The sequence below is a fragment of the Ailuropoda melanoleuca genome, chromosome 3, assembly GCF_002007445.2.
Source record: "Ailuropoda melanoleuca isolate Jingjing chromosome 3, ASM200744v2, whole genome shotgun sequence".
In the NCBI taxonomy this organism is placed as follows: domain Eukaryota; kingdom Metazoa; phylum Chordata; class Mammalia; order Carnivora; family Ursidae; genus Ailuropoda; species Ailuropoda melanoleuca.
The window spans coordinates 118,669,878-118,696,053 of record NC_048220.1 but is presented as its reverse complement, the minus strand read 5'-3'; the positions used below and the strand labels follow the sequence as shown (position 1 = coordinate 118,696,053).

Sequence of the window (26,176 nt, the reverse complement as noted above, 5' to 3'; positions counted from 1 at the left end):
TAACAGTATTAAAACAGCATCTGAAGAAGAATGCCCTAGGAGTGCATATATAAGACAAGGGAGGTACGAAGTTCTGGCTCTAGCTATGGAAATAGCAGCGCTGTACAGACTCACAGTGTGGGCAAAAGAATCAGGAGGGCACAGAAGAACACTGGATATAGGTACTGAAAAAAAGGCAAAGATGTCTCTCTAAGACAGTGATTCTTTTTTTTTTTTTTTAAAGATTTTATTTATTTATTTGACAGAGATAGCCAACGAGAGAGGGAAGACAAGCAGGGGGAGTGGGAGAGGAAGAAGCAGGCTTCCAGCGGAGGAGCCTGATGTGGGGCTAGATCCCATAGCGCCAGGATCATGCCCTGAGCCGAAGGCAGACGCTTAATGACCATGCCACCCAGGCGCCCCTAAGACAGTGATTCTTAATCCTTTGTATGCATCAGAATTATCTGGAGAATTTGTTAAATATACAGGGCGGCTATCAGCAAAGACCCTTGGTAATCCAAAAAAAAGTTTCAGAAATGCTTCCAAAATTTTAAGCTGGTAGAATAGTTAATGCTGCTAAATGGAAAAGGGAAAAAAGGGACTGGGAAAAATAAAGATAAAGTCAGTTTCAGAAAGTTTCATGAGACAATGAGACATGCTGAAAAAGTATTCTCATCAGGGCCCTTGGTTCAAGGAGAAAATTAGTGCCAAACATCAGTATAAAAATGGTTAATTATATCACATAAAAGGATATGGAAGTGAGTGTAGACTACATTAAATTTGAAGGAAATTAATGTTTAAGAAATAAAATAGAAAAGAGAAATAAAATTGTTGGTAAAGAAAAGGATAACAAATTGAGAAAAAGATGACAAAATTAAAAGTGAACAGTACTTTAAAACACAGCTGGCAATTTCAAAACAAGCCAAAATTCAGTTTGAAAATAAGAAATATGATGTGATAGACTGTGTTTATTTTTTTTATAAAAATTTTTTATGTTATGTTAGTCACCATACAGTACATCGCTATTTTTTATGTAAATTTCCATGATTCATTACTTGCGTATAACACCCAGTGCACCATGTAATACGTCCCTTCCTTAATACCCATCACCAGCCTATCCCGATCCCCCACCCCCCTCCCCTCTGAAGCCCTCAGTTTGTTTCCCAGAGTCCATAGTCTCTCATGGTTCATTCCCCCTTTTTAACCCCCTTTCCTTCTTCCCTTTCTTCTCCTACCGATCTTTCTACTTCTTATGTTCCATAAATGACTGAAACCATATAATTATCTTTCTCTGCTTGACTTATTTCGCTTAGCATTAAATCCTCCAGTGCCATCCATGTTGCAGCAAATGTTGAGGAATCGTTCTTTTTGATGGCTGAGTAATATTCCATTGTATATATGGACCACAACTTCTTAATCCAGTCATCTGTTGAAGGGCATCTCAGCTCCTTCCACAATTTGGCAATTGTGGACAATGCTGCTATGAACATTGGGGTGCATATGGCCCTTCTCTTCACTACATCTGTATCTTTGGGGTAAATACCCAGTAGTGCAATTGCTGGATCATAGGGTAGCTCAATTTTTAACTTTTTAAGGAACCTTACACTGTTTTCCAGAGTGGCTGTACCAACTTGCATTCCCACCAACAGTGTAAGAGGGATCCCCTTTCTCCACATCCTCTCCAACATTTGTTGTTTCCTGCCTTGTCAAATTTTGCCATTCTAACTGGCGTAAGGTGGTATCTCAAGGTGGTTTTGATTTGAATTTCCCTGATGGCTAATGATTTTGAACATTTTTCATGCGTCTGTTAGCCATTTGTACGTCTTCATTGGAAAAGTGTCTGTTGATATCTTCTGCCCATTTTTTGATTTGATTGTTTGTTTCACGTGTATTGAGTTTAAGAAGTTCTTTGTAGATCTTGGATACTAATCTTTTATCTGTAGTGTCATTTGCAAATATCTTCTCCCATTCCATAGGCTGCCTTTTAGTTTTTTTGACTGTTTCCTTGGCTGTGCAGAAGACTTTTATCTTAATGAAGTCCCAAAAGTTCATTTTTTCTTTTGTTTCTCTTGCCTTTGGAGATGTGTCATGAAAAAAGGGGAAAATACATAGCCATCCAAGCCTCACTCAAAAGAATGGAAAATTTAAAATGCACTGTTTATATTCTCACCTCAAGAAGCTGGAGATGGAACAGAAGAACAGGCCTAACCCACGCACGAGAAAGCAGTTGATCAAGATTAGAGCAGAGATCAATGAATTAGAAACCAGGAGCACAGTAGAGCAGATCAACAGAACTAGAAGCTGGTTCTTTGAAAGAATAAATAAGATCAGTAAGCAACTGGTCAGACTTATTCAAAAGAATAGAGAAAGGACCCAAATTAATAAAAGTCTGAATGAAAGGGGAGAGGTCACAACCAACACCAATGAAATAGGAAGGATCATTAGAAACTTTTATCAACAGCTTTATGCCAATAAATTAAACAACCTGGAAGAAATGGATGCCTTCCTGGAAACCTATAAACTACCAAGACTGAAACAGGAAGAAATTGATTATTTAAACAGACCGATTAATTATGAAGAGATTGAAGCAGTGATCAAAAACCTCCCAAAAAACAAGAGTCCAGGGCCTGAGGGAGTCCCCAGGGAATTCTACCAAACATTCAAAGAAGAAATAATACCTATTCTCCTGAAGCTGTTTCAAAGAATAGAAACAGAAGGAAAACTACCAAACTCATTCTATGAGGCCAGTATTACCTTGGTCCCCAAACCAGGCAAAGACCCCAACAAAAAGGAGAATTACAAACTGATATCCCTGATGAATATGGACGCCAAAATTCTCAACAAGATCCTAGCTAATAGGATCCAACAGTACATTAAAAGGATTATCCATCATGACCAAGTGAGATTCATCCCTGGGATGCAAGGATGGTTCAACATTCACAAATCGATCAGTGTGATAGATCATATCATCAAGAAAAGAGTCAAGAACCATATGATCCTCTCAATTGATGCAGAAAAAGCATTTGACAAAATACAGCATCCTTTCCTGATTAAAACCCTTCAGAGTGTAGGGATAGAGGGTACATTTCTCAATTTCAAAAAAAATCATCTATGAAAACCTTACCACAAATATTCTCAATGGGGAAAAGCTGGAAGCCTTTCCCTTAAGATCAGGAACATGACAAGGATGCCCACTCTCGCCATTACTATTCAACATAGTACTCGAAGTCCTTGCAACAGCAATCAGACGACAAAAAGGGATAAAAGGTATTCAAATCAGCAAAGAAGAAGTCAAACTGTCTCTCTTTGCAGATGACGTGATACTCTATATAGAAAACCCAAAAGACTCCACCCCTAAACTACTAGAAGTTATAGAACAATTCAGTAATGTGGCAGGATACAAAAATCAATGCTCAGAAATCAGTCACATTTCTATACATGAATAACGAGACTGAAGAAAGAGAAATTAGGGAATCCATTCCATTTACAATAGCACCAAAAATCATACGTTATCTCAGAATTAACTTAACGGAACCGGAAAAGGCCACGAATTGCCAAGGAAGTGTTGAAAAGGAAAAACAAAGCTGGGGGCATCACTGTTGCCGGATTTCAAGCTTTACTACAAAGCTGTGATCACAAAGACAGCATGGTACTGGTATGCTACCCAGAGCAATCTACACTTTCAATGCCAACCCGATCAAAATACCAATGACATTTTTCAAAGAACTGGAACAAACAGCCTTTAAATTTGTGTGGAACCGGAAAAGGCCACGAATTGCCAAGGAAGTGTTGAAAAGGAAAAACAAAGCTGGGGGCATCACTGTTGCCGGATTTCAAGCTTTACTACAAAGCTGTGATCACAAAGACAGCATGGTACTGGCACAAAAACAGACACATCGACCAATGGAACAGAATAGAGGACCCAGAAATGGACCCTCGGCTCTTTGGGCAACTAATCTTTGACAAAGCAGGAAAAAACATCCAGTGGAAAAAAGATAGTCTCTTCAATAAATGGTGCTGGGAAAATTGGACAGCTATATGCAAAAGAATGAAACTTGACCACTCTCTCACACCATACACAAAGATAAACTCCAAATGGATGAAAGACCTTGATGTGAGACGGAATCCACCAAAAACCTAGAGGAGAACATAGGCAGCAACCTCTTTGACATCGGCCACAGCAACTTTTTTCATGACACATCTCCAAAGACTGTGTTTAAAAAAAAAACTCTGGATACCTCTGAGCTAGACAGAATCTGCTGGTCTGATCTGATTGTCACCCACCTGACTTTTGTGAGCAGATCTGCATCCCAAAGAGCTCAGGTGTAAGAAGTCATTGTGAGAAGTAGGTAGCTCAGCCTGGACTCTAGTCCCTTGAGTTAGGCAACTCTGAACAACAAATGAAGAGTGCCCAAAGAAGAGAAACCAACCCTACAATTTAATTTCGACTTGCCCATTTCTAAAAGTTTGTTCATATTTAAAATCCTAACATATAAATCATATTTGTAAATTTACTTGTTTATAGGGAAACGTGCTTACCTGAACTAATTTAAACATTTCATCTTGGAGCATGTGCCTAAGAGAATCTGAAGAATCTGGCAGTTGAGCCCTGGGTTCATTTCTCTGGGTCGGCTGAAGTGTTGGCACAGGTGTTTGTGAAGCAACACTGACTCCATTTGATCCGAAAGGTGGAACTGAGAAAGATTTATCTTTCAATGCAGAAATCTGTGCACTAGGTGGAAGCATATATATAAAAAAACACAATCAAGAAAAAACCAAATCAGATGTCTACAATCTGAATATTTTGATCTCACCTTTTCTAAAGGCTTTCTGGAAGTTTTCAGGAAATTTAAACCCTAAAGTCTATCGCTTTGTACTCACAGCCACCAAACACATTTGTCATCAGCACAGCGCATATGTGAATGCTATTTTATTAAGGGAGATGTAATGTCTAGTCAGTCATGGTCCCCTCCCTATGGTGTTACAACCCAGAACAGTCCACACGTTTATTTGACTCCTCTGGTCCCTGCAAGAATCTGACTTTGAAACCTATGCCATTATTCTGATGAGTTATACTAGGAATATTTTTTGTTACTAAATTTAATGATCCAGAATGGAGTTAAGAAAACTAGAGAAACTATGGGTTAAAAAAACGTTTAATTCTAAGATGGGAAGCGCAAACTCCCGTTGATCATCATTTAATGGAAACTACAATATTATGAACATTGTATTTCCAAACAAATCACAAAGTTTATATCTACAATTAAACCCTAACAAAAAAATTCTTACATAGGAATAAAAATTAAAGAACAAAATAAGTTTTTGGTCTTTTTAAATAAAATGATTGGGGATGACACAAATGTTTTCTAAGCAAATTGATTTTACAAACTAAATAAGGGAGCAGGCATTATTATATCCAGATAAATTGATCATCATCTCTAAAAAGAAAAGAATATATTAAATCACACTTAGATTATTTGGGTTTACATTCATTCCCTTTTGGCTATAATATTTGCCTTTAATCAAACATGTAATACTAATAAGCTCAATAACAAAACTTTATTTGGCAAATCCACAACTGACTTGCCTATTTTTTTTTTAAGTTTTTATTGGGGCACCTGGGTGGCTCAGTTGGTTAGGCCTCTGCTTTCGGCTTGGGTCATGATCCCAGGGTCCTGGAATCAAGCCCCACATCAGGCTCCCTGCTCAGCCGGGAGCCTGTTTCTTCCCTCTCCCGCTCCCCTTGCTTGTGCTCATTCTCTCTGTCAAATAAATAAAATCTTTAAAAAAAAATAAAAAATGGGGGCACCTGGGTGGCACAGCGGTTAAGCGTCTGCCTTTGGCCCAGGGCGTGATTCCGGCATTATGGGATTGAGCCCCACATCAGGCTCCTCTGCTATGAGCCTGCTTCTTCCTCTCCCACTCCCCCTGCTTGTGCTCCTTCTCTCGCTGGCTGTCTCTATCTCTGTCAAATAAATAAATAAAATCTTTAAAAAAAATAAAAAAGCTTTTATTAATTTATTTGAGAGAGAGAGCACAAGCAAGGGGAGGGGCAGAGAGAGGGGGAGAAGCAGACCCCCTGCTGTGCAGACAGCCCGACATAGGGTTGATCCCAGGACCCTGAGATCGTGACCTGAGTGGAAGAAGCTCCCCCAACTCACCTATTTTAAAGCAACTTTATTGGCCTTTGTTTCCAACAAGTAGCAACGAGATTAAGTCCAATAATGGAGAATTCTTCTAACGTAAGTCTATGCTATGTTATCCTATTTCAGCAAGATTTCTAAATACTAAACACACTGTTCAATCTCTGTTAAAGAAGTTCAAAAGACAGAATTGGATGAATCTGTTCTATGAGAGAATTAAAAGCATTTCATATGCTACTAGAAATCTGTTAGAGGCTTAAAATAAGCAACTTTAAGTAATATATCCACTACAGTTGACCCTTGAACAACAAGGGGGTTGGGGGCTTAACACTCATGCAGTCGAAAATCCACATATAACCTGACTCCTCAAAAACTTAACTACTCATAGCCTACTGATGACCAGAAACCCTACTATAACATAAACAGTCGATTAACATATTTTGTATGTTATGTGTGTTGCATACTACATTCTTACAATTAAGCAAGCTAGAGAAAAGAAAGTGTTATTAAGAAAGTCATAAGGAAGAAAAAATACATTTACAGAACCAAACTGTTTTTATCGAGAAAATTTTGTGTGTAAGGGGACCCAAGTGACTCAAACCCGTACTGTCCAAGGGTCAACTATACTTTTTTTCAGAAAAGACTATTCTAGAATGGTTCCTGTAATCTTCCAATAATAAAGGTGTCAGAAATGAGTACCTACATTGCTCTTTTAATGCTTTGTTTTGCTTTCATTTTACTCTTAGTTTTTATTTTATTTATTTATTTTTTTGTAAGATTTTATTTATTTATTTGACAGAGAGAGAGACAGCCAGCGAGAGCGGGAACACAGGCAGGGGGAGTGGGGGAGGAAGAAGCAGACTCCCAGCAGAGCCTGATGTGGGGCTCGATCCCAGCATTCCGGGATCACGCCCTGAGCCGAAGGCAGACACTTAACGACTGAGGCACCCAGGCGCCCATTTTACTCTTAGTTTTTAGTCAAAACATTTAGAATTACTTCAAAATGGCACAGTAGGCATCATTTCATTCTCTTATCTACTTGTAAAATAGGATTATATCTAAATGGTAGGTACACAAAAATTCTTACCTAGGAATTTCTGAACTTGCATCTACACAAAATGAATAAGGAACAGCGTGTTCAGGATTTGAGAAGGCTCCGATCATACTATAAGTAAAGATTAATAACTGATTAGGAAGATATTCTTCACATTTCCTAAGGTACAGGTGATCTAATGCTCAGCCATCTAAGAGTCTAAACATTCTTTAGTCCTCTATAATGCTTAGCTCATAATTACAATCCGTTTATATTTGTCTCCATAGCAATTAGTAACAGATTCAAACAAAAAGCAAAGAATATGTCCGGATGACTGAACATGTAACTTGAACACTGCTGACTGCCCAGCAGAAATAAAAGAATCTAACATGGGGAAGTGAAGTTGGCTGGGACCTCAAATTCCACCTATGGCAGAAGCAGACACTTTGTTCAAAAACACCACAGAGCCCTTATTATATTTAAAACTGTAAAGACTGGTCTTTTATTAATAGAATTATCTATTTGTAAAGGCACATCACATTTAAAATATATTTTTTGTTAACTGTCCAAAGAAATGAACAAAATTTGTATATTGAGAAGAGAAAGAAAACCTAATTACGTTGCTTTCTTATCCAAGGTAGTTCTAAAATTCTAAAACTTCAAAAATTCTAAAAATTAAGAAATCATATCCCACCTGCAACAGATTAAAACTGCCTTTGACTGTCCTTGAAGCAATAATATGTTAGCCAGCAGAATAGCCCTATACTGTGCAGTAATCACACCGTAACAGTGAACAATTATACATACATACTGTGATTCATAATGGTCCTTTATTTGATCCAAGAAAAATGGAATTAGTATGACAAGGTGTATCCCTAATTAGCAGCTGAATAAACTATGGTCTATTTACAGCTATATTTTACTTTGATAAGGCTGGTAGTGATGGAAGAACAAAAGGCATTTTAGGTATCATTACTTATTTCACTGTACCAAGATCTAGAAGTCTATAACATTTACTAAAGAATATCATTTACCGCTGCTACAAAGTTAAATTTCACTAGGAACACAATATCACCATGAAACATATACTGTCAATTATTAGAAAAATAACATCTTCATCAAATGAATCCCAGCAGGCAGTAACAATCACTTCCTTACTTTTTTCCCCCTTACCATTTCTGTTCAGTTGATTTTTTCTCCATACATGTCTTCAGTGGTTCTTCCCTTAGACGCTGAACCTCTCCTGTGGAATGCTGTTAAAATTAACAGTAGCCGAAAAGGAAAGGAGTCATATAAATAGGTATTACTGTCTTAAATGTCCTGAGTTTCACATTAACCACTCTCCTGGAGTAACAACAGTCTAAAAGCAAGTGAGAAACCAAGCATTAAATGAATTCCCAGTGCTGCTCTGATCAGATTTTTAACTGTGTGAATTGCTTTCGGCCCATCACCCTGAGCCACTGAGCATATTAAAACACAAAGACAAATGATGTCAGTGGAATTATTTACACTACATTTAAAAATACCATGTAAATTACATATACCCATCACTACATGATAATAAGTACATTCTGAAAACAATTATAAACAGGAAAAACTAACCCCTCTTGAAGGAACTTTTTCAGTAATTAGAAATGTCTGTGTTCCAACTGAAAATGCAGTACAGTTTTGAGAAAACAAATAATGCATAAAAATGATATATGTGCAAAAACTGCCTACTACAGCTAAATTATACATTTTGAATATAGAATACTTCTATTCCTCTTAAGTTAATTTACCATAGCAGTTTATGAAAAAAATTTCACTGTCTGAAATTATTAGACATCTTACTAATGACAGAATTTCAGTGAAAGAAAAATGCTGCATGGTCTGGCTATTCTCTACAACCCACAGTGTACTTTAAAAAAGATAACAGCTTGGTTGGATGATTAATTAAAAACACTTAAGTATAATTTAAATAACATTATCCACTATTTATTGACTTACTTCTTCTAAATGCTGTGGTAAAGTCTGCATGTTATTGGCAATATTGGGACTTTTAAGACTTCCAACAGGCTCTTTGGTACCTTCTACAGGGAAACAAGGAGAAAGAGAAAAGTGACCATTTGAAAAAAATCAGTTTAGGGGCACCTGGGTGGCTCAGTCGGTTAAGCATCTGCCTTTGGCTCAGGTCATGATCCCAGGATCCTGGGATCGAGTCCCACAACAGGCTCCTTGCAAAGCGAGGAGTCTGCTTCTCCCTCCCTCTCTCTACACCCCCCACTCGTGCTTGCTCGCTCTCTCTCTCAAATAAATAAAATCTTTAAAAAAAAGAAAAGAAAAAATCAGTTTACTTTTTAGAAGTTTCAGGAATATTACAGGAAACAAGTATAATGGCAGAAATATTTTCTATCTTCCTTATAAAAAGTTTCTTTAAATTTAATTAACATACAGTGTATTATTAGTTTCAGAGGTAGAGGTCAGTGATTCATTAGTCTTGTATAATACCCAGTGCTCATTACATCACATGCCCTCCTTAAAGTCCACCACCCAGTTACCCCCTCCCCCCATCACCCTCCCCTCCAGCAACCCTCAATTTGTTTCCTATGATTAAGAGTCTCTTATGGTTTGTCTCCCTCTCTGATTTCATCTTGTTTTATTTTTCCCTCCTTTCCCCCATGATCCTCTGTTTTGTTTCTTAAATTCCATACGTGAGTGAGATCATATGGTAATTATCTTTCTCTGATTGACTTATTTTGCTTAGCATAATACCCTCTAGTTCCATTCGTGTTGTTGCAAATGGCAAGATTTCATTTTTTGATGGCTGAGTAGTATTCCATTGCATGCATATGTGTGTGTGTGTATATGTGTGTGTTATATATATACATGTATGTATATATATACACGTATGTATGCATATACACACATACATATATATATGTACACACAATATCTTCTTTATCCACTCATCTGTTGATGGACATGTGGGCTCTTTCCATAGTTTGGCTATTGTGGACATTGCTGCTATAAAACACTGGAGTACAGGTGCCCCTTCGGATCACTACAGTTGTATCTTAGTGTAAATACCTAGTAGTGCAATTGCTGGGTCAAGGGTAGCTCTATTTTCAACTTTTTGAGGAACCTCCCTACTGTTTTCCAGAGTGGCTGCACCAGAGTGCATTCCCACCAACAGTGTAAGAGGGTTCCCCTTTCTCCGCATCCTCGCCAACATCTGTCACTTCCTGAGTTGTTGATTTTAGCCATTCTGACCGGTGTGAGGTCGTATCTCATTGTGGTTTTGATTTCTATTTCCCTGATGCTGAGTGATGTTGAGCACTGACAGGATGGGAGAAGATGTTTGCAAATGTCTTATCAGATAAAGGGCTAGCATCCAAAATCTATGAAGAACTTATCAAACTCAACACCCAAAGAATAAATAATACAATCAAGAAATGGGCAGAAGACATGAACAGACATTTCTCCAAAGGAGACATAGAAATGGTCAACAGACATATAAAAATGTTTTTTAAAAACACCTGAAGACACCCTCCTCATCAAGTGAATCCCTGATGAGCCTTGAGAGACCTCATATCAGTGTGTTTAACTCCACGCAAAACTCTGAGAGTTTCTGTTTTAACAAAGACTGTCAAAGAAAGGGTCACAGAATTGGTTCACAAAAATGAAGAGGCCCATGAGAGATACATAACAAAAAAGGCCCAAGAATTGTAAATTCAGGTTATGAGTTAGTGCATTCAAAATTTCTTATATATTACACTCTTTTTTTTTCAAGATTTATTTATTTTAGTCGGGAAGGGGCAGAGGCAGAGGAAAACAGAGAATCTCAAGCAGACTGTCCACTAAGTGCAGAGCCTGCCATGGAGATCGACCCCACAGCCCCAAGATCACAAACTGAGCTAAAATCAAGAGTTGGATGCTTAACCAACTGAGCCACCCAGGCGCCCCATGCTCTCTTTTAAGTTTTGGTTTTAGGCAATTATAAACATACTAATTTAGATATAAGACTAAATAAATTATCTCAGATAATCATTCACCGACTTCAAATTAATAAAAATCAAATAAAAAGATTAGCCAAATGAACTGACCTTCATAGTCTGATTGATGTATTTCCATTTCCTCTTGGTTAAATGTTTCTACTTCTAAAATGTCCTCATCAATATCTATAAATTCTTTTTCAGTATTATCAGTAACAGAAATAATCTCATCTTTGGTTTCTTTTATTTCAGGATTATATGCTTCAGTTGGCGTTCTACTGACAAAAATAAAGGAGCTAGAATTATAACTCATTCTTAGAAACAAAATCTTGCTTTCGATTGATTCTCTTTACAGAAAAAGAACATTAGGTTTCATATTTATAGTGTTCTTTTTTTTAACCATGTCTGGTACATAGTAGAAGCTCAATAAAAGGTTGCTCAATGCATGACTAAACATCCCAGTTTAGTTACTTACTTTAGTTACTTTAGTTATTTACTCAAATAACTGGAATAATTTCAACCTATGAAATCTGCCATTCTCACAAAGGAATCTCCCTGCTATTAAAGGTTCAACCTTGTTATTCAAAGATATATTGCTTCATATGTTAAAATGGATGAAATGATTAGCTCAACTTCCTCTGACACAGGAAATCAATTAATATAATGAAAGGATCTCTCAGAATGAGAATTAGCTCCTCTCTCAGGAGATATAAGCTAGAACAAAAGGGAAGAAATATATTTTGCAATGAATTGTTAAAGTACTTCAGAAAGTACTCACTTCCTCCTTCTCCACAGCTCAAAGAAATGCTCATTCCTTTACCTTTCAGGGGTTCAATTCTTGCCATTAAGCCCAAACACCATCAAAGAGGTATCATCCACTGAAAAGGAATGTGTAATCAAAAACTTACTTCAAGATACTTTGATGAGATTCATTTTGATCATTTCTTTCCTCAGTCCCACCTTGAGTGAATACTGCAACAGAACAGCCAGCTTCTATTTTGCAATCATGCTCAATGTTGGGTCTACTCTGAGACTGAGAGTGATGATTTTCTAGCACCTAAAAACAAACCATTTACATTAATTAGCATTCATAATCGAATCCCATACTTTTCACTACAGTTTTAGATTATTAATATTTTCTACAGACATACTTCTGATTAAATCTTTCATTCATTTATCAGTATTTACTGCATTTCTATAACTCAATATTTGATGTTGAGGCAATGTTCAAGTCTTTACTCCACCTGGAAAAAACAAATCTGACTACCTAAATAGTATTGGAAAGAAATCAGCCTTATAAATTTGTAAGGGGGGGGGTACCTGGCTGGCTCAGTTGGTTAAGCATCTGACTTGATTTTGGCTCAGGTCATGGTCTCAGGTCTGCGCTCAGCATGGAATATGCTTGTCCTTCTCCCTCTGCTCCCCCCCATGCTCGCTCACTCTCTCAAATAAAAAAAAAAAATCTTTTAAAAATATAAAAATAGGGGCGCCTGGGTGGCACAGCGGTTAAGCGTCTGCCTTCGGCTCAGGGCGTGATCCCAGCGTTGTGGGATCGAGCCCCACATCAGGCTCTTCTGCTATGAGCCTGCTTCTTCCTCTCCCACTCCCCCTGCTTGTGTTCCCTCTCTCGCTGGCTGTCTCTATCTCTGTCAAATAAATAAATAAAATCAAATCTTTAAAAAAAAATAAATAAAAATAAAAAAAAAATATAAAAATAAATTAAAAAAACCTAAATTTGTAAGGTATGTTACCAATGTTTTCAAGTCACAAAACAATAACAATAAAAATGTTAAGTTGCTTTCACTTAACTCTTTTTGCTATTATAAAGGCACTTAGTAATTATTCCAATATGACACAATGAGTAAAAATATACGCAAGTAAAAATATATGCAGCTAAAAATACAGGGATATATCTCTTTTAAGTCTCTTATTTAGAAATTTGGGAAAGCATCACCTAGAAACACAAATTTCAGTGAAAACAAATATCACAATATTTTAAGTAAACTACCTTAGGAATAACAAACACTGATCTCAAGAAATGAAAAAGATCTCATAAAAACAAAATATACACACATTTCCTGAAACTTAGAATAAATTATTTTAGAATGAAGGCAATTTATTATTTTTTATTTTAACTTTAATTTTTAAATTTTTTAAAGTAATCTATATACCCAACATCGGGCTTGAACTCACAACCCCAAGATCAAGAGTCCCATGTTCTACCACCGAGCCAGCCAAGGCCCCAGAATGAAAGCACTTTAAAATAGAACAAATATAGTTCTCTCTCTCTCTCTTATCTCTCCCCACAAAACAAAACAAAAAAGTAAAATGAAAGAGAACAAACACAGAATTAGAACAGGTAGAGGTAAGTCAACCAAGATGGTGACATAGGAGGCTCCTGAATTCCCCCCTCCCACAGACACACTAAATGTACAACTACACACAAAGCAATTAATGCTGAAAGAAATCTAGAAACTAGCTGAGAGATTCCTACATATCAAGCAAATGAGAAAATATCCACACAGAGATAGAAAAGGCTGAGACACACTCTCACCATATATCCCACCTCTGGCACAGCTCCCTATAAACAGGAGGGAACTCCCAACTTCACTCTTAGAAGTGAAGGGCTTGGACTCCACACTTAGTACTCTAACTTTTAAGACTCCCACTTGAGGGATGGGCCTCCAAAACACCTAGCTCTGAAAGCCAATGAGGGTTGCATCCATAAGTCCCACAGGACCATAGCAAACAAAGCAGCAGCTACTAACAGGTGCACAAGTACTCACTGCAGCTATCCCCCAAAGGCTCAGCATAGAGGAACAGTTGAAAACACCCATCTCCCAGTCTTCCCCTGGAAGGAATCCCGCTGCCCACTTCTAGGGGCTAACTATGATACCCAGGAGTCTGGCAAGCTGATGGACACCTCCCTGCCTTCTCTCTCTAGCCCATTCAAAGTCATCAGTATCTCCCTGCAAGCAGCTTGTACACACATGTGGGTGCCCCAACTTTTATAGCTGCTGACTGAAGGACAGGTCCCCAAATCACGTGTCTCTGACAACTAACTGAACTTGCATTTATGGGTCCCACAGGAATGTAGCAAAGAAGCAGTTCTTAATGACTGGAGGAACACCCCCTTGTAGTTATACACCTGAGCCTACTTCACAGAGAGTGAGCAAATACGCCCATCTTCCAGTTTCTCCCCAGAAAGGGCTTACCTACATACTTCGTCACATGCTGCCTTGGAGTCCAGCTTCCAATTACTGTGCACCTACATGCTAAATGTGACCTACACCTTTGGGACACTGATATAGGTCTTGGCATACCCCCAGCCACTGGGAACCACTAAGAACAAAGAAGAAGACCTAGACCGTCCAAAGATTTCAGGGCTAACCAAAGGTCAGGGGATTGATGAGGTTCATCTCCTACACGAGACCACTCTATCCAGCCTGGGAGATGTGGCTGCTTTAGCTAATGCACAGAAACCAACACAGAATGTCAAGTAAAATGAATAAACAGGAATATGTTCCAAACAAATGGACAAGATAAATCTCTAGAAACAGATCTTAATGAAATGGAAACAATCCTGACAGAGAAAATCATGGTCACAGAGGTCAGGTGATGAACAAAGTGAACATTTAAGTGATGCATGAACAAAGTGAGAATTTCAACAAAGAGAAAACACAAAAAAGTAACAAACAAATTACAGAGCTAAAGAATATGATAATTGAAACAAAAAATTCAATGAAGAGATTTAAAAGCAGATTGGATCAAGTGGAAGAAAGGATCAGAAAATTCGATAGCAGGGCACTGGAATTCATCCAATCTGAGGAGCAAAAAGGAAAAAAAAATGTAAAAGAGTGAAGAAAACTTAAGGGACTTATGGGACACCATAAAGCAGACAATTTTATGCATTCTAGTGGTCCCAGAGGGAGGCGAAAGAGAAAGGAGAAGAAAGCTTATTCTGAGAAATAATAACTGAAAACTTCTCAAATCTGAGGAAAGAAACAGACATTCAGATCCAGGAAGCCTAGAGGGTTCTAAATAATACAAACCCAAAAAGACCTATACTGAGGCACATTATTGTCAAAAGTTAAATTGTCAAAAGTTAAAGACATTGTCAAAAGTTAAAGACAAAAAATTGTCAAAAGTTAAATTGTCAAAAGTTAAAGACAGGGGCGCCTGGGTGGCACAGCGGTTAAAGCGTCTGCCTTTGGCTCAGGGCGTGATCCCGGCGTTATGGGATCGAGCCCCCACATCAGGCTCCTCCGCCATGAGCCTGCTTCTTCCTCTCCCACTCCCCCCTTGTGTTCCCTCTCTCGCTGGCTGTCTCTATCTCTGTCGATTAAATAAATAAAATCTTTAAAAAAAAAAAAAAAAGTTAAAGACAAATAAAAAATCTTAAAAATGGCAAAAAAAAAAAAAAAGAAGAACAATTTGTTACATATAAGGAAGCCCCTTAATGTTATCAGCATTTTCAGTAGAAACTTTGCAGGCCAGGGGGAGTGGGAATGACATACTCAAAGTGCTGAGGGGAAGAATACTCTACCCAGCAAAGTTGTCCTTCAGAACTAAAGGAGAGAGAAAATTTTTCCCAGGCAATCAAAAACTGAAAGAGTTCATGACCACTATACCAGCCTTACAAGAAATGTTAAAGGGAGTTCTTCAAGCTGAAACAAGAAAACTAATGGGTAACAAGAAAATATGTGAAAGTATAAAACCCACTGGTAAAGGTAAATATATAGTTAAATTCAGAATACTCTAGTATTATAATGGTGGTGGGTAATACACAACTCTAGTATGAAGATTAAAAGAAGAATTAAAAGTAACTATAATAATTTGCTAATAGATACACAATGTAAAAAGATGCAAATTTTTACTTCACAAACATAAAAATGTGGGAGGAAAGGGAGTGTAAAAACGTAGAGATTTTATAGGTATTAAAAGTTAAGTTATCACCTTAAAATAGAATATTATAAATACAGCATGTTTTATGTAAGCTTCAGGATAACTACAAAACAAAAACCTACAATAGACATAAAAAAAAAAAGAAAAAGCATATCATTACAGAAAGTAATCCAATAACAGAGGAGAAAAGAGGAAGAACTTAAAAAAAAAAACCTGAAAAAAATCAAGAAAATTACAATATTAAGTCCATACCTATCAATAATTAATTTAAAGATAAATGGAGGAAGGGCATCTGGGTAACTCAGTCAGTTAAGTGTCTGATTCTTGATTTTGGCTCAGTCATGATCTCAAGGTTGTGAGATCAAGCCCCATGTCAGGCTCCATGCTCACCGGGGAGTTCGCTTGAGATTCTCTCTTTCCCTCTCTCTCTGTCCCTCCCCGCTGCATGCTCTCCCCCTCTAAAATGAACAAATAAATCTTAAAAGGATAAATAAAAATAAATAAATCTTAAAAGGATAAATAAAAATAAATAAATTAATTAAAATTAAAATTAAAAAATGGACTAAATTATCCAATCAAAAGACACGGAGAGTTCTCCTAACAGTCCTGGCTTAGGTCTGAGGAACTTTCTTTATTCTGCTTGACCTTGCACTACTACCAGAGCTGATCAGGCTGGATGGGCACCTGACCTAAGCTGAGCCAATCAGTCTTTCTCAAAAATATGAATGGCTTGGAAAATACAGCCGAGCCGCACTGGCCTTGGAACCATAAGGCTCTGTGGAGTTAGGATCACAAGTAGCCACATCTGAGTGAACCTTGCAAAGGTCTAGAGGAGCATAAAAAAGGGTCTCAAAACGGAAGAGAGTTTACATAGAGAATGGAATATTCTTGCAAAGAGAAGAAGAATGACAGGTAAAGTGTTCCCCAAAATAAGGAGGTAAGAAGAAGAGCTCACTGGTGACTTTCCAGTTGCCATAATGACCAGCTGTATTTCCTCAAATAGATTTCACAAGATTTTCCTGCATCCTTCTGAAAAATTCCTCATTGACAAGGAAAAAAAAAAAAAAGACAGGGAGTTGTTATATGGATGAAAAAAAAAAAAAAGACTCAACCAGCCACTGCCTATAAGAGAGTCCCTTAAGCATTAAGGACACACAGAAACTGAAAGTGAAGAGATGGAAAAATATCCCATGCAAATGGAAATAAAAGGAAAACAGGAGTAGTTATACTTATATCAGACAAAACAGAATTTAAGCCAAAGAATGTAACAAGAGATAAAGACATTATATAATGATAAAGGGGTCAATCCATCAAAAACATTTAATATTAGTAAATATTTATGCAGCCAATATAGAAGCAACTAAATATTTAGAGCAAATATTAACAGATACGAGGAGAGAATTAGACAGCAATACAACAGTAGAGGAGTTCAATACCACATGATAGGTCAGATGGACCTAACAGACATTTACAAAACATTCTATCCAATAGCAGCAACATATACATCCTTCTCAAGGGCATATGGAACATTCTCCAGGAGAGATTATATGTTAGGCCATAAAAACAAGTCTTAATAAATTTAAGATTAAAATCATATTGAGTATTTTTCCAACATTGATATGAAACTAGAAATCAATTAAAAGAAGAAAACTGTGCCAATCACAAATATGCAAGATTAAACATGCTCCTGAAGAACAAATGACTCAAAGGTGAAATAAAAAAGGAAGTAAAAAAAAAATGTCTTGAAACAAAGGAAAATGAAAACACAACATACCAAAACTTGTGAGGCTCAGCAAAAGCAGTCTTAAGAGGGAAGTTCACAGCAATAAATGCCTGCATCAAGAAAAAAGAAAGATCTAGGGGTGCCTGGGTGGCTCAAATGGTTAAGTGTCCAACACTTGATTTCAGTTCAGGTCATGATCTCAGGTTTGTGAGATCAAGCCCCATGTCAGGCTCCACGCTCAGGAGGGAATGTGCTTCTCTTCTCCTCCCTCTCCCTCTGGCCCCCCCCTCAAAAATTAATTAATTAAAAGAGAAAAGAAAGATCTCAAACAACCTAACTTTATACCTGAAGAAACTAGGAAATAAGAATTAAATCCAACATTAGTAGAAGAAAAGAAATAAAGATCAGAGCAGAAACAAATGATATATAGACTAAAAAGACAAGAGAAAAGATCAAAGAAAATAAGAACTGGATTTTGGAAAAAATAAACAAAATAGGCAAACCTTTAGCCAGACTCAAAAAGAAGAAGAAGAAAAAAAAGACAGGACTCAAATTTAGAAATGAAAGAAGAGACACTACAACCAGATAGTACACAAACACTACTGATCATAAGAGACCACTATAAACAATTACAAGCCAAGAAATCAGACAACTTAGAAGAACTGGATAAATTCCTAGAAACATACAGTCTAGTAAGACTGAGTTATGAAAAATAAAAAATGTAAACAGATCAGTAATGAGTAGAGAGACTGAATCAGTAATCACAACCTTCCAAAGGAGAAAACCCCAGAGCCAGATAGCTTCACTGGCAAATTCTACCCAACATTTAAAGAATTAATCCCAATCTTTCCCAAACTCTTCTAATAAACCGAAGAGAGAGAATGCTCCCAAACTCATTTTACAAGGCTACCATTAGCCTTATACCAAAGCTAGACAAGGACACTATAAGAAAAGTATAGGCCACCATCTCCAGGGAACAAAAGATGTAAAAATACTCGACAAAATATCAGCAAACTGAATTCAATAGTACATTAAAAGGATCATATACCATGATCAAGTGGGATTATTCCAGGGATGCAAAGATGGTTCAACATCTGCAAATGAGTCAATCTGATATATCTCATCAACAAAATGAAAGATTAAAATCATATGATCATTTCAATATATGCAGAAAAAGAATTTAACAAAATTCAACATACACTCATGATTTAAAAAATTGTCAACAAACTGGGTACAACAGAAATGTGTCTCGACATTCTAAAGACCATACATGAGAAGCCTACAGCTAATAAATTCAACAGCAAAAAAACAAAAACAAAACAAAAACAAAAAACCCGAAAGTTTCTCCTCTAAGATCAGGAACAAGGCAAGGATGCCCAATCTCACCACTTTTATTTGACATAGTACTAGAAGTCCTACTCAGAACAAGCAATTAAGCAAGAGGGGGGAAAAAAAAAAGGCATCCAAAACAGAAAGGAAGAAGTAAAACTGTCCCTATCTGCAGATGATGACATGATATTATATACAGTCCTAAAGAGTCCACCAAAAAACAAAGGTTAGAATAAATGAATTGCAGGATGCAAAATCAATATACAAAATCAGATGCATTTAGATACACAAACAACAAATTATTGGAAAGAAAACTTAAACAAATCTCATTTACAATTGCATCAAAAAATAAAATATCTAGGAATAAATGTAACCAAGGAGGTGAAAGACCTTTACACTGAAAACAGTAAGACACTTCTAAAGATCACAAATAAATGGAAACATATTTTGTGCTCATGGATTATGAGAATTTATGTTGTTAAAATATCCATACTACCCAAAGCAATCTAGAGATTCAGTGCAATCTATATCAAAACTCCAATGGTATATTACACACAAAAAGAACACATAATCCTAAAACTCATATGGAGCTACAAAAGATTTCAAATAGCCAAAGAAATCTTAAGAAAGAATAACAAAGCTAGAGGTATCATGCTTCCTGATTACAAACTATATTACAAAACTGTAATAATCAAAACAGAATAGTATTGGCATAAAAACAGACATATATATCAGTGGAACATTAACAGAGAACTAAGAAATAAACTCATGCGTCTATGGTCAAGTAATTTGGAAAAGGAGCCAAGAATATTCAACGAGAAAAGGATAGCCTCTTCAGCAAATGGTTTTGGAAAGACTGGATAGCCACATGCAAAAAATGAAACTGGACCCCTATCTTACACCATTTACAAAAATCAACTCAAAAAGATTTGAGGCGCCTCGGTGGCTCAGTCAGTTCAGCATCTGCCTTCAGCTCAGGTCATGATCCTGGGGTCCTGGGATCAAGCCCCGCTTTGGGCTCCCTGCTCAGAGGGAAGTCTGCTTCTCCCTCTGCCCTTTGTCAGCATTTCAACAATCTTCACAGCATATTCACTAGGAGCTGATTCCATCCGTAGAAACCCCTTTCTTTGCTCATCCCTAAGAAGCAACTCCTCATTTGTGAAATTTCTATCACAAGATGGCAGCAATTCAGTCACATCTTCAGCTTCTACTTCTAATTCAAGTTCTCTTGCTATTTCTACCACATTTCCAGTTACCCGCCCCCCTGAAGTCTTGAACCCCTCAAAGTCATCCACAAGGTTAAAACCAGCTTCTTCCCAACTCCTGTTAATAACGATATTTTGACCTCTTCCCGTGAATCCTGAATGTTCTTAATGGCAACTAGAATGGTGAATCCTTTCCAGGAGGTTTTCAATTTACTTTGCCCAGATCCATGAGAGTAATCACTATGGTAGGTACAGACTTATGAAATGTAAGACTTTCTTCAATATAAGACTTGAAAGTCAAAATTACTCCTATCCATGGGCTACAGGATAGATATAGTTGTTACCAGGCATGAAAACATGGATTTCATGGTACATCTCCATCAGAGTTTTTGGATGGCCAGGTGGATTGTCAATGAGTGGTAATCTTTTAAAAGGATTTTTTTTTTTTTCTGAGTAAGGGTCTCAAGAGTGGGCTTCAAATATTCACTAAACCACTTTGTAAACAGATGAGCTGACATCCAGGCTTTGTTGTTCCATTTATGGAGCTTAAACACAGTAGATTTAGCATAATTCTTAAGGGCCTTAGGGTTTTCAGAATGGTAAATTAGCACTGACTTCAATTTAAAGACACTGGCAGCATTAGCCACTAACAAGAGAGTCAGCCTGTCCTTTTTCCTTCTATTTTTTTTTAAGATTTGATTGATTGATTGATAGTGCAAGTCGGGGGAGAAACAGTGGGAGAGAAAGAATCTATAGGAGACTCCACACAGAAAGCAAAGCCCAACACAGGGCTTGATCTCATGACACCGAGATCATAACCTAAGCCAAAATTGAGAATCAGACACTCAACTGACTGAGCCACCCAGGTGCCCCTATTTTCTTATTTGATTAATCATGTCTTTTTTTTTAAGTTTTTACTTAAATTCCAGTTAGTTAACATATAGTATAATACTGGTTTCAGGAGTACAATTTAGTGATTCATCACTTACATACAACACCAAGTGTTCATCACAACAAGTGCCCTCCTTAATACCCAACACTTATTTAGCCCATCCCCTGCCCATCTCCCCTCCAGCAACCCTCAATTCGTTCTCTATAGTTAAGAGTCTCTTATGGTTTGCCTCACTCTTTTTTTCCCCTTCCCCTATATTCATCTGTTTTGTTTCTTAAACATATGAGTGAAATCATATGGTACTTGTCTTTCTCTGACTTACTTTGTAGAATAATACACTCTAGTTCCGATCCATGTCATTGAAAATTCAAGATTTCATTCTTTTTGATGGCTGAGTAATATTCCTGTGTGTGTGTGTACGCATGTGTGTATCACCAGGTGGTGATCTCAGGATTGTGGGATCAAGCCACTCATCGGGCTCTAAGCACAGCAGGAAGTCTGCTTGAGATTCTATCCCTCTGCCTCTGCTCCTCTCTGCACTGGTGCTGTCTCTCTAAAATACACAAATCTTTAAAAAAAAATTCTAAGAAAAAAAAAAGAATTGGTGCTATACTTTGTCAAATGCTTTTTCTGCATCTACTGAGAGGGTCATATGGTTCTTATCCTTTCTTTTATTAATGTGATGTTTCATGTTGATTGATTTGTGAATACTGAACCACCCCTGCATCCCAGGAATAAATCCCACTTGACCATGGTAAATAATTCTTTTAATGTACTATTGAATTCAATTTGCTAGTATCTTGTTGAGAATTTCTGCATCAGTGTTCATCAGGGATACTGGCCTGTAATTCTCCCTTTTTGGTGAGATCTTTAGTTTTGGAATCAAGGTAATGCTGGTCTCATAGAATGAGTTTGGAAGTTTTCCTCCCATTTCTATTTTTTGGAACACTTTGATTAGAATAGGTATTAACTCTTCTTTATATGTTTGGTAGAATTTCCCTGGGAAGCCATGTGGCTCTGGACTTTTGCTTGTTGGGAGATTTTTTTTAAGATTTTTTTTTATTTATTTATTCGACAGAGATTGAGACAGGCAGCGAGAGAGGGAACACAAGCAGGGGGAGTGGGAGAGGAAGAAGCAGGCTCACAGCAGAGGAGCCTGATGTGGGGCTCGATCCGATAATGCTGGGATCACGCCCTGAGCTGAAGGCAGACACTTAACTGCTGTGCCACCCAGGCGCCCCTGTTGGGAGATTTAAAAATATTTTATTTATTAATTTATTTATTTGAGAGGGACCAGGGAGGAGCAAAGGGAAAGAGAGGAAGAGAATCTTAAGCAGGCTCCACACCCAGTACAGAGCCCATCGCAGGGCTCAATCTCACAACCCTGAGATCATGACCTGAGCTGAAGTCAAGAGTCTGACACTTAACTAACTGAGCCACCCAGGTGCCCCTGTTGGGAGATTTTTGATTACTGATTCAATTTCTTTGCTGGTTATGGGTCTGTTCAAATTTTCTATTTCTTCCTGTTTCTGTTTCGGTAGTTTATACGTTTCTAGGAATGTATCCATTTCTTCCAGAATGCCTAATTTGTTTGCATATAATTGCTCATAATATTCACTTCTAATTGTTTGTGTTTCTATGGTGTTGGCTGTGATCTTTTATTCATGATACCATTTATTTGGGTCCTTTCTCTTTTCATTTTGATAAGTCTGGCTAGGGGCTTATCAATTTTGTCAATTCTTTAAAGAATCAGCTCCTAGTTTCATTGATCTGTTCTTTTTGTTTGCTTGTATGCTTCCCTATCATTTATTTCTGCTCCTAGCTTTATTATTACTTCTTTTGCTGGCTTTAGGCTTCATTTGCTATTCCTTTTCTAGCTCCTTTAGGTGTAAGGTTAGGTTGTGTATTTGAGACTTTTCCTGATTTTTGAGGTAGGTCTGTATCATGATGTATTTACCTCTTACGACCACTTTTGCTGCATCCTAAAGTTTTGGGCCATGATGTTTTCATTTTCATTTGCTTCCATATATTTTTTGTATTTCTTTAATTTCCTAGTTAACCCATTCATTCTTCAATAGGATATCCTTTAACCTCCATGTATTTGTGGTCTTTCATTTGTGTGTGTGTGTGTGTGTGTGTGTGTGTGTGTGTGTGTGGTTGACTTTAAGTTTCATAGTATTGTGGTCTGAAAATATGCATGGTATGATCTCAATCTTTTTGTACTTGTTGAGGCCTGATTTGTGACCCAGTATGTGATCTAATCTGGCAAACGTTCCATGTGCACTCAAAAAGAATCGGCTGCTTTAGAATGTAGTGTCTCAAGTGGATCTGTTAAGTACATCTGGTCCAGGGTGTCATTCAAAGCCCTTGATTCCTTGTTGATTTTCTGTATAGATGATCTGTCAATTGCTGTAAGTGGGGTGTTAAAGTCCCCTACTATTACTGTATTGTTATCCATGAGTTTATGTTGCTGCTAATTGATTTATATATCTGGGTGCTCCCAAGTTGGGGGAATAAATATTTACAATTATTAGGTCTTCTTGTTGGATAAACCCCTTTATTGTGATATAGAGCCCATTTTCATTTCTTGTTACAGTCTTTTCTTTAAAATGTAGTTTGTCTGATGGGCATTAAGGGGGGCATATGATGTGATGAGCACTGGGTGTTATACACAACTCATGAATCATTGAACATTGTATCAAAAACTAACGATGTACTATATGTCGACTAATTGAATTTTTTTAAAAAAGAGTTTCATTCTACACACACACAAATACAGTTATTCTGATATAAGTATGGCTACTGCAGCTTTCTTTTGACATCCATTAGCATGATAAATGGTTCTCTATCCCCTCACTTTCAATCTGCAGGTGTCTTTAGATCTAAAATGAGTCTCATGTAGGTAGCATATAGATGGGTCTTGTTTTTGTTTTTACCCTACGTCTTTTGATTGGAGCATTTAGTCCATTTACGTTCAGAGTGATTACTGATAGATATGAATTTAGTGCCATTGTATCACCCGTAAAGTCACTGTTCCTGTAGATTGTCTCTGTTCCTTTCTGGTCTTTGTTACTTTTGGTCTTTCTTTCCCACTCAAAGAGTCCCCTTTAATATTTCTTGCAAGGCTTGTTTAGGGGTCATGGACTCCTTTAGTTTTTGTTTGTCTGGGAAACTCTTTCTCTCTCCTTCTACTCTGAACGACAGCCTTGCCAGATAGAGTATTCTTGGCTGCATATTTTTCCCATTCAGCACGTTGAATATATCATGCCACTCCCTTCTGGCCTGCCAGGTTTCAGTGGAGAGACCTGCCAAACTTATTTGTCTTCCCTTGTATGTTAGGGTTTTCTTTTCCCTTGTTGCTTTCAGGATTCTTTCCTTATCTATTGTGCAAATTTTACTATCTCTTGGTGTTGGCCTGTTTTTGCTGATTTTGAGGGGAGTTCTCTGTGCTTCCTGGATTTGGATGTCTGTTTCCTTCCCCCAGATTAGGGAAGCTTTCACCTATAATTTGTTCAAACAAACCTTCTGCCCCTTCTTCTCTCTTCTCCTTCTGGGACTCCTATGATACAGATATTATTACACTTTATAGAGTTGCTGAGTTCCCTAAGTCTACGTTCAGGATCCAATCTATCTTTCTTTTTTTTTTTTAAGATTTTATTTATTTTTGACAGAGATAGAGACAGCCAGCGAGAGAGGGAACACAAGCAGGAGGAGTGGGAGAGGAAGAAGCAGGCTCATAGCAGAGGAGCCTGATGTGGGGCCCGATCCCATAACGCCGGGATCACGCCCTGAGCCAAAGGCAGACACTTAACCACTGTGCCACCCAGGCGCCCCCCAATCTTTCTCTCTTCTTTTCAGCTTCATTATTTTCCATAATTTTATCTTCTACATCACTTATTCATTCCTCTGCTTCTGCCATTCTCATGGTTATTACATCCAGTCAATTCTGCATAGGGTTATAGCATTTTTTATTTTGGCCTGACTAGTTTTTGTTTTTTATCTCTGCAGTAAAGGACTCGCTGGTGTCTTCTATGTTTTCCTCAAGCCCAGCTAGTGTTCTTATGATTGTTGTTTTAAATTCTGGTTCAGGCATATTACTTCTATCTGTTTTGATTAGATCCCTGGCAGAGACCTCTTCTTTCTTTTGTGATGAATTCCTCCATCTTGGCATTCTGACTAGGTCTCTGTCTTCTTTTTTTTTTTTTAAGATTTTATTTATTTATTTGACAGAGATAGAGACAGCCAGTGAGAGAGGGAACACAAGCAGGGGGAGTGGGAGAGGAAGAAGCAGGCTCATAGCGGAGAAGCCTGATGTGGGGCTCAATCCCATAACGCCGGGATCACGCCCTGAGCCGAAGGCAGACGCTTAACCGCTGTGCCACCCAGGCGCCCCTAGGTCTCTGTCTTCTGAGTGTTACGAAAGCCAGTTATGTTTCCTGCTCCTGAGAGTAATGGCTATATTAAGAAGAGGTTCTATACCGTCCAAGGCCTCGTGCTTCACGAAGTGTTTCTGGTATATGCTGTGTGCACTCTGTTGTTATGTTTTGGCTGCTCTTCCCCTCCAGTCAGTCCTCTGCAGAGTTTCTCCTTTCCTGCAATGGGGAGTATTTAGACTTTGCCCAGTGTGTGGCGAGTTTTAAATAGGTGAGTTTTGGTCTGCTTAAAGAGGCTAGGTCCTGGATGCCTGGGTAGCTCAGTCAGTTAAGCATCTGACTCAGATTTCAGCTAGGTTCATGATCTTAGGGTTAGGAGATAGAGCCCCATGTCAGGCTCCACATTCAGCATGGAGTGCTTAAGATCTCTCTCCCTCTGGGACGCCTGGGTGGCACAGTGGTTAAGCGTCTGCCTTCGGCTCAGGGCGTGATCCCGGCGTTATGGGGTCGAGCCCCACAATCAGGCTCCTCTGCTGTGAGCCTGCTTCTTCCTCTCCCACTCCCCCTGCTTGTGTTCCCTCTCTCGCTGGCTGTCTCTATCTCTGTCAAATAAATAAATAAAA

General features: G+C 37.9%; 1 protein-coding gene across 15 annotated transcripts in view; it reads right to left on the bottom strand.

Annotated features, from left to right (window-relative positions):
- Positions 1-26,176, bottom strand: part of CPLANE1 (ciliogenesis and planar polarity effector 1) — a 140,686-nt gene that overhangs the window by 56,541 nt on the left and 57,969 nt on the right. For 14 of the 15 annotated variants that reach the window (XR_004624326.1, XR_004624325.1, XR_004624323.1 and 11 more), the window contains 6 exons: positions 12,035-12,183; positions 11,238-11,404; positions 9,142-9,224; positions 8,329-8,408; positions 7,210-7,287; positions 4,519-4,711 (listed from right to left, as the gene is read on the bottom strand). Coding sequence is in view for 9 of the 15 variants with exons in the window: in XM_034657000.1 (XP_034512891.1) it covers positions 4,519-4,711; positions 7,210-7,287; positions 8,329-8,408; positions 9,142-9,224; positions 11,238-11,404; positions 12,035-12,183 (750 nt within the window). In the remaining 6 variants the exon portion in view is untranslated. The remainder of the gene's footprint in view (positions 1-4,518; positions 4,712-7,209; positions 7,288-8,328; positions 8,409-9,141; positions 9,225-11,237; positions 11,405-12,034; positions 12,184-26,176) is intronic. The other variant, XM_034657001.1, reaches the window with a different exon arrangement.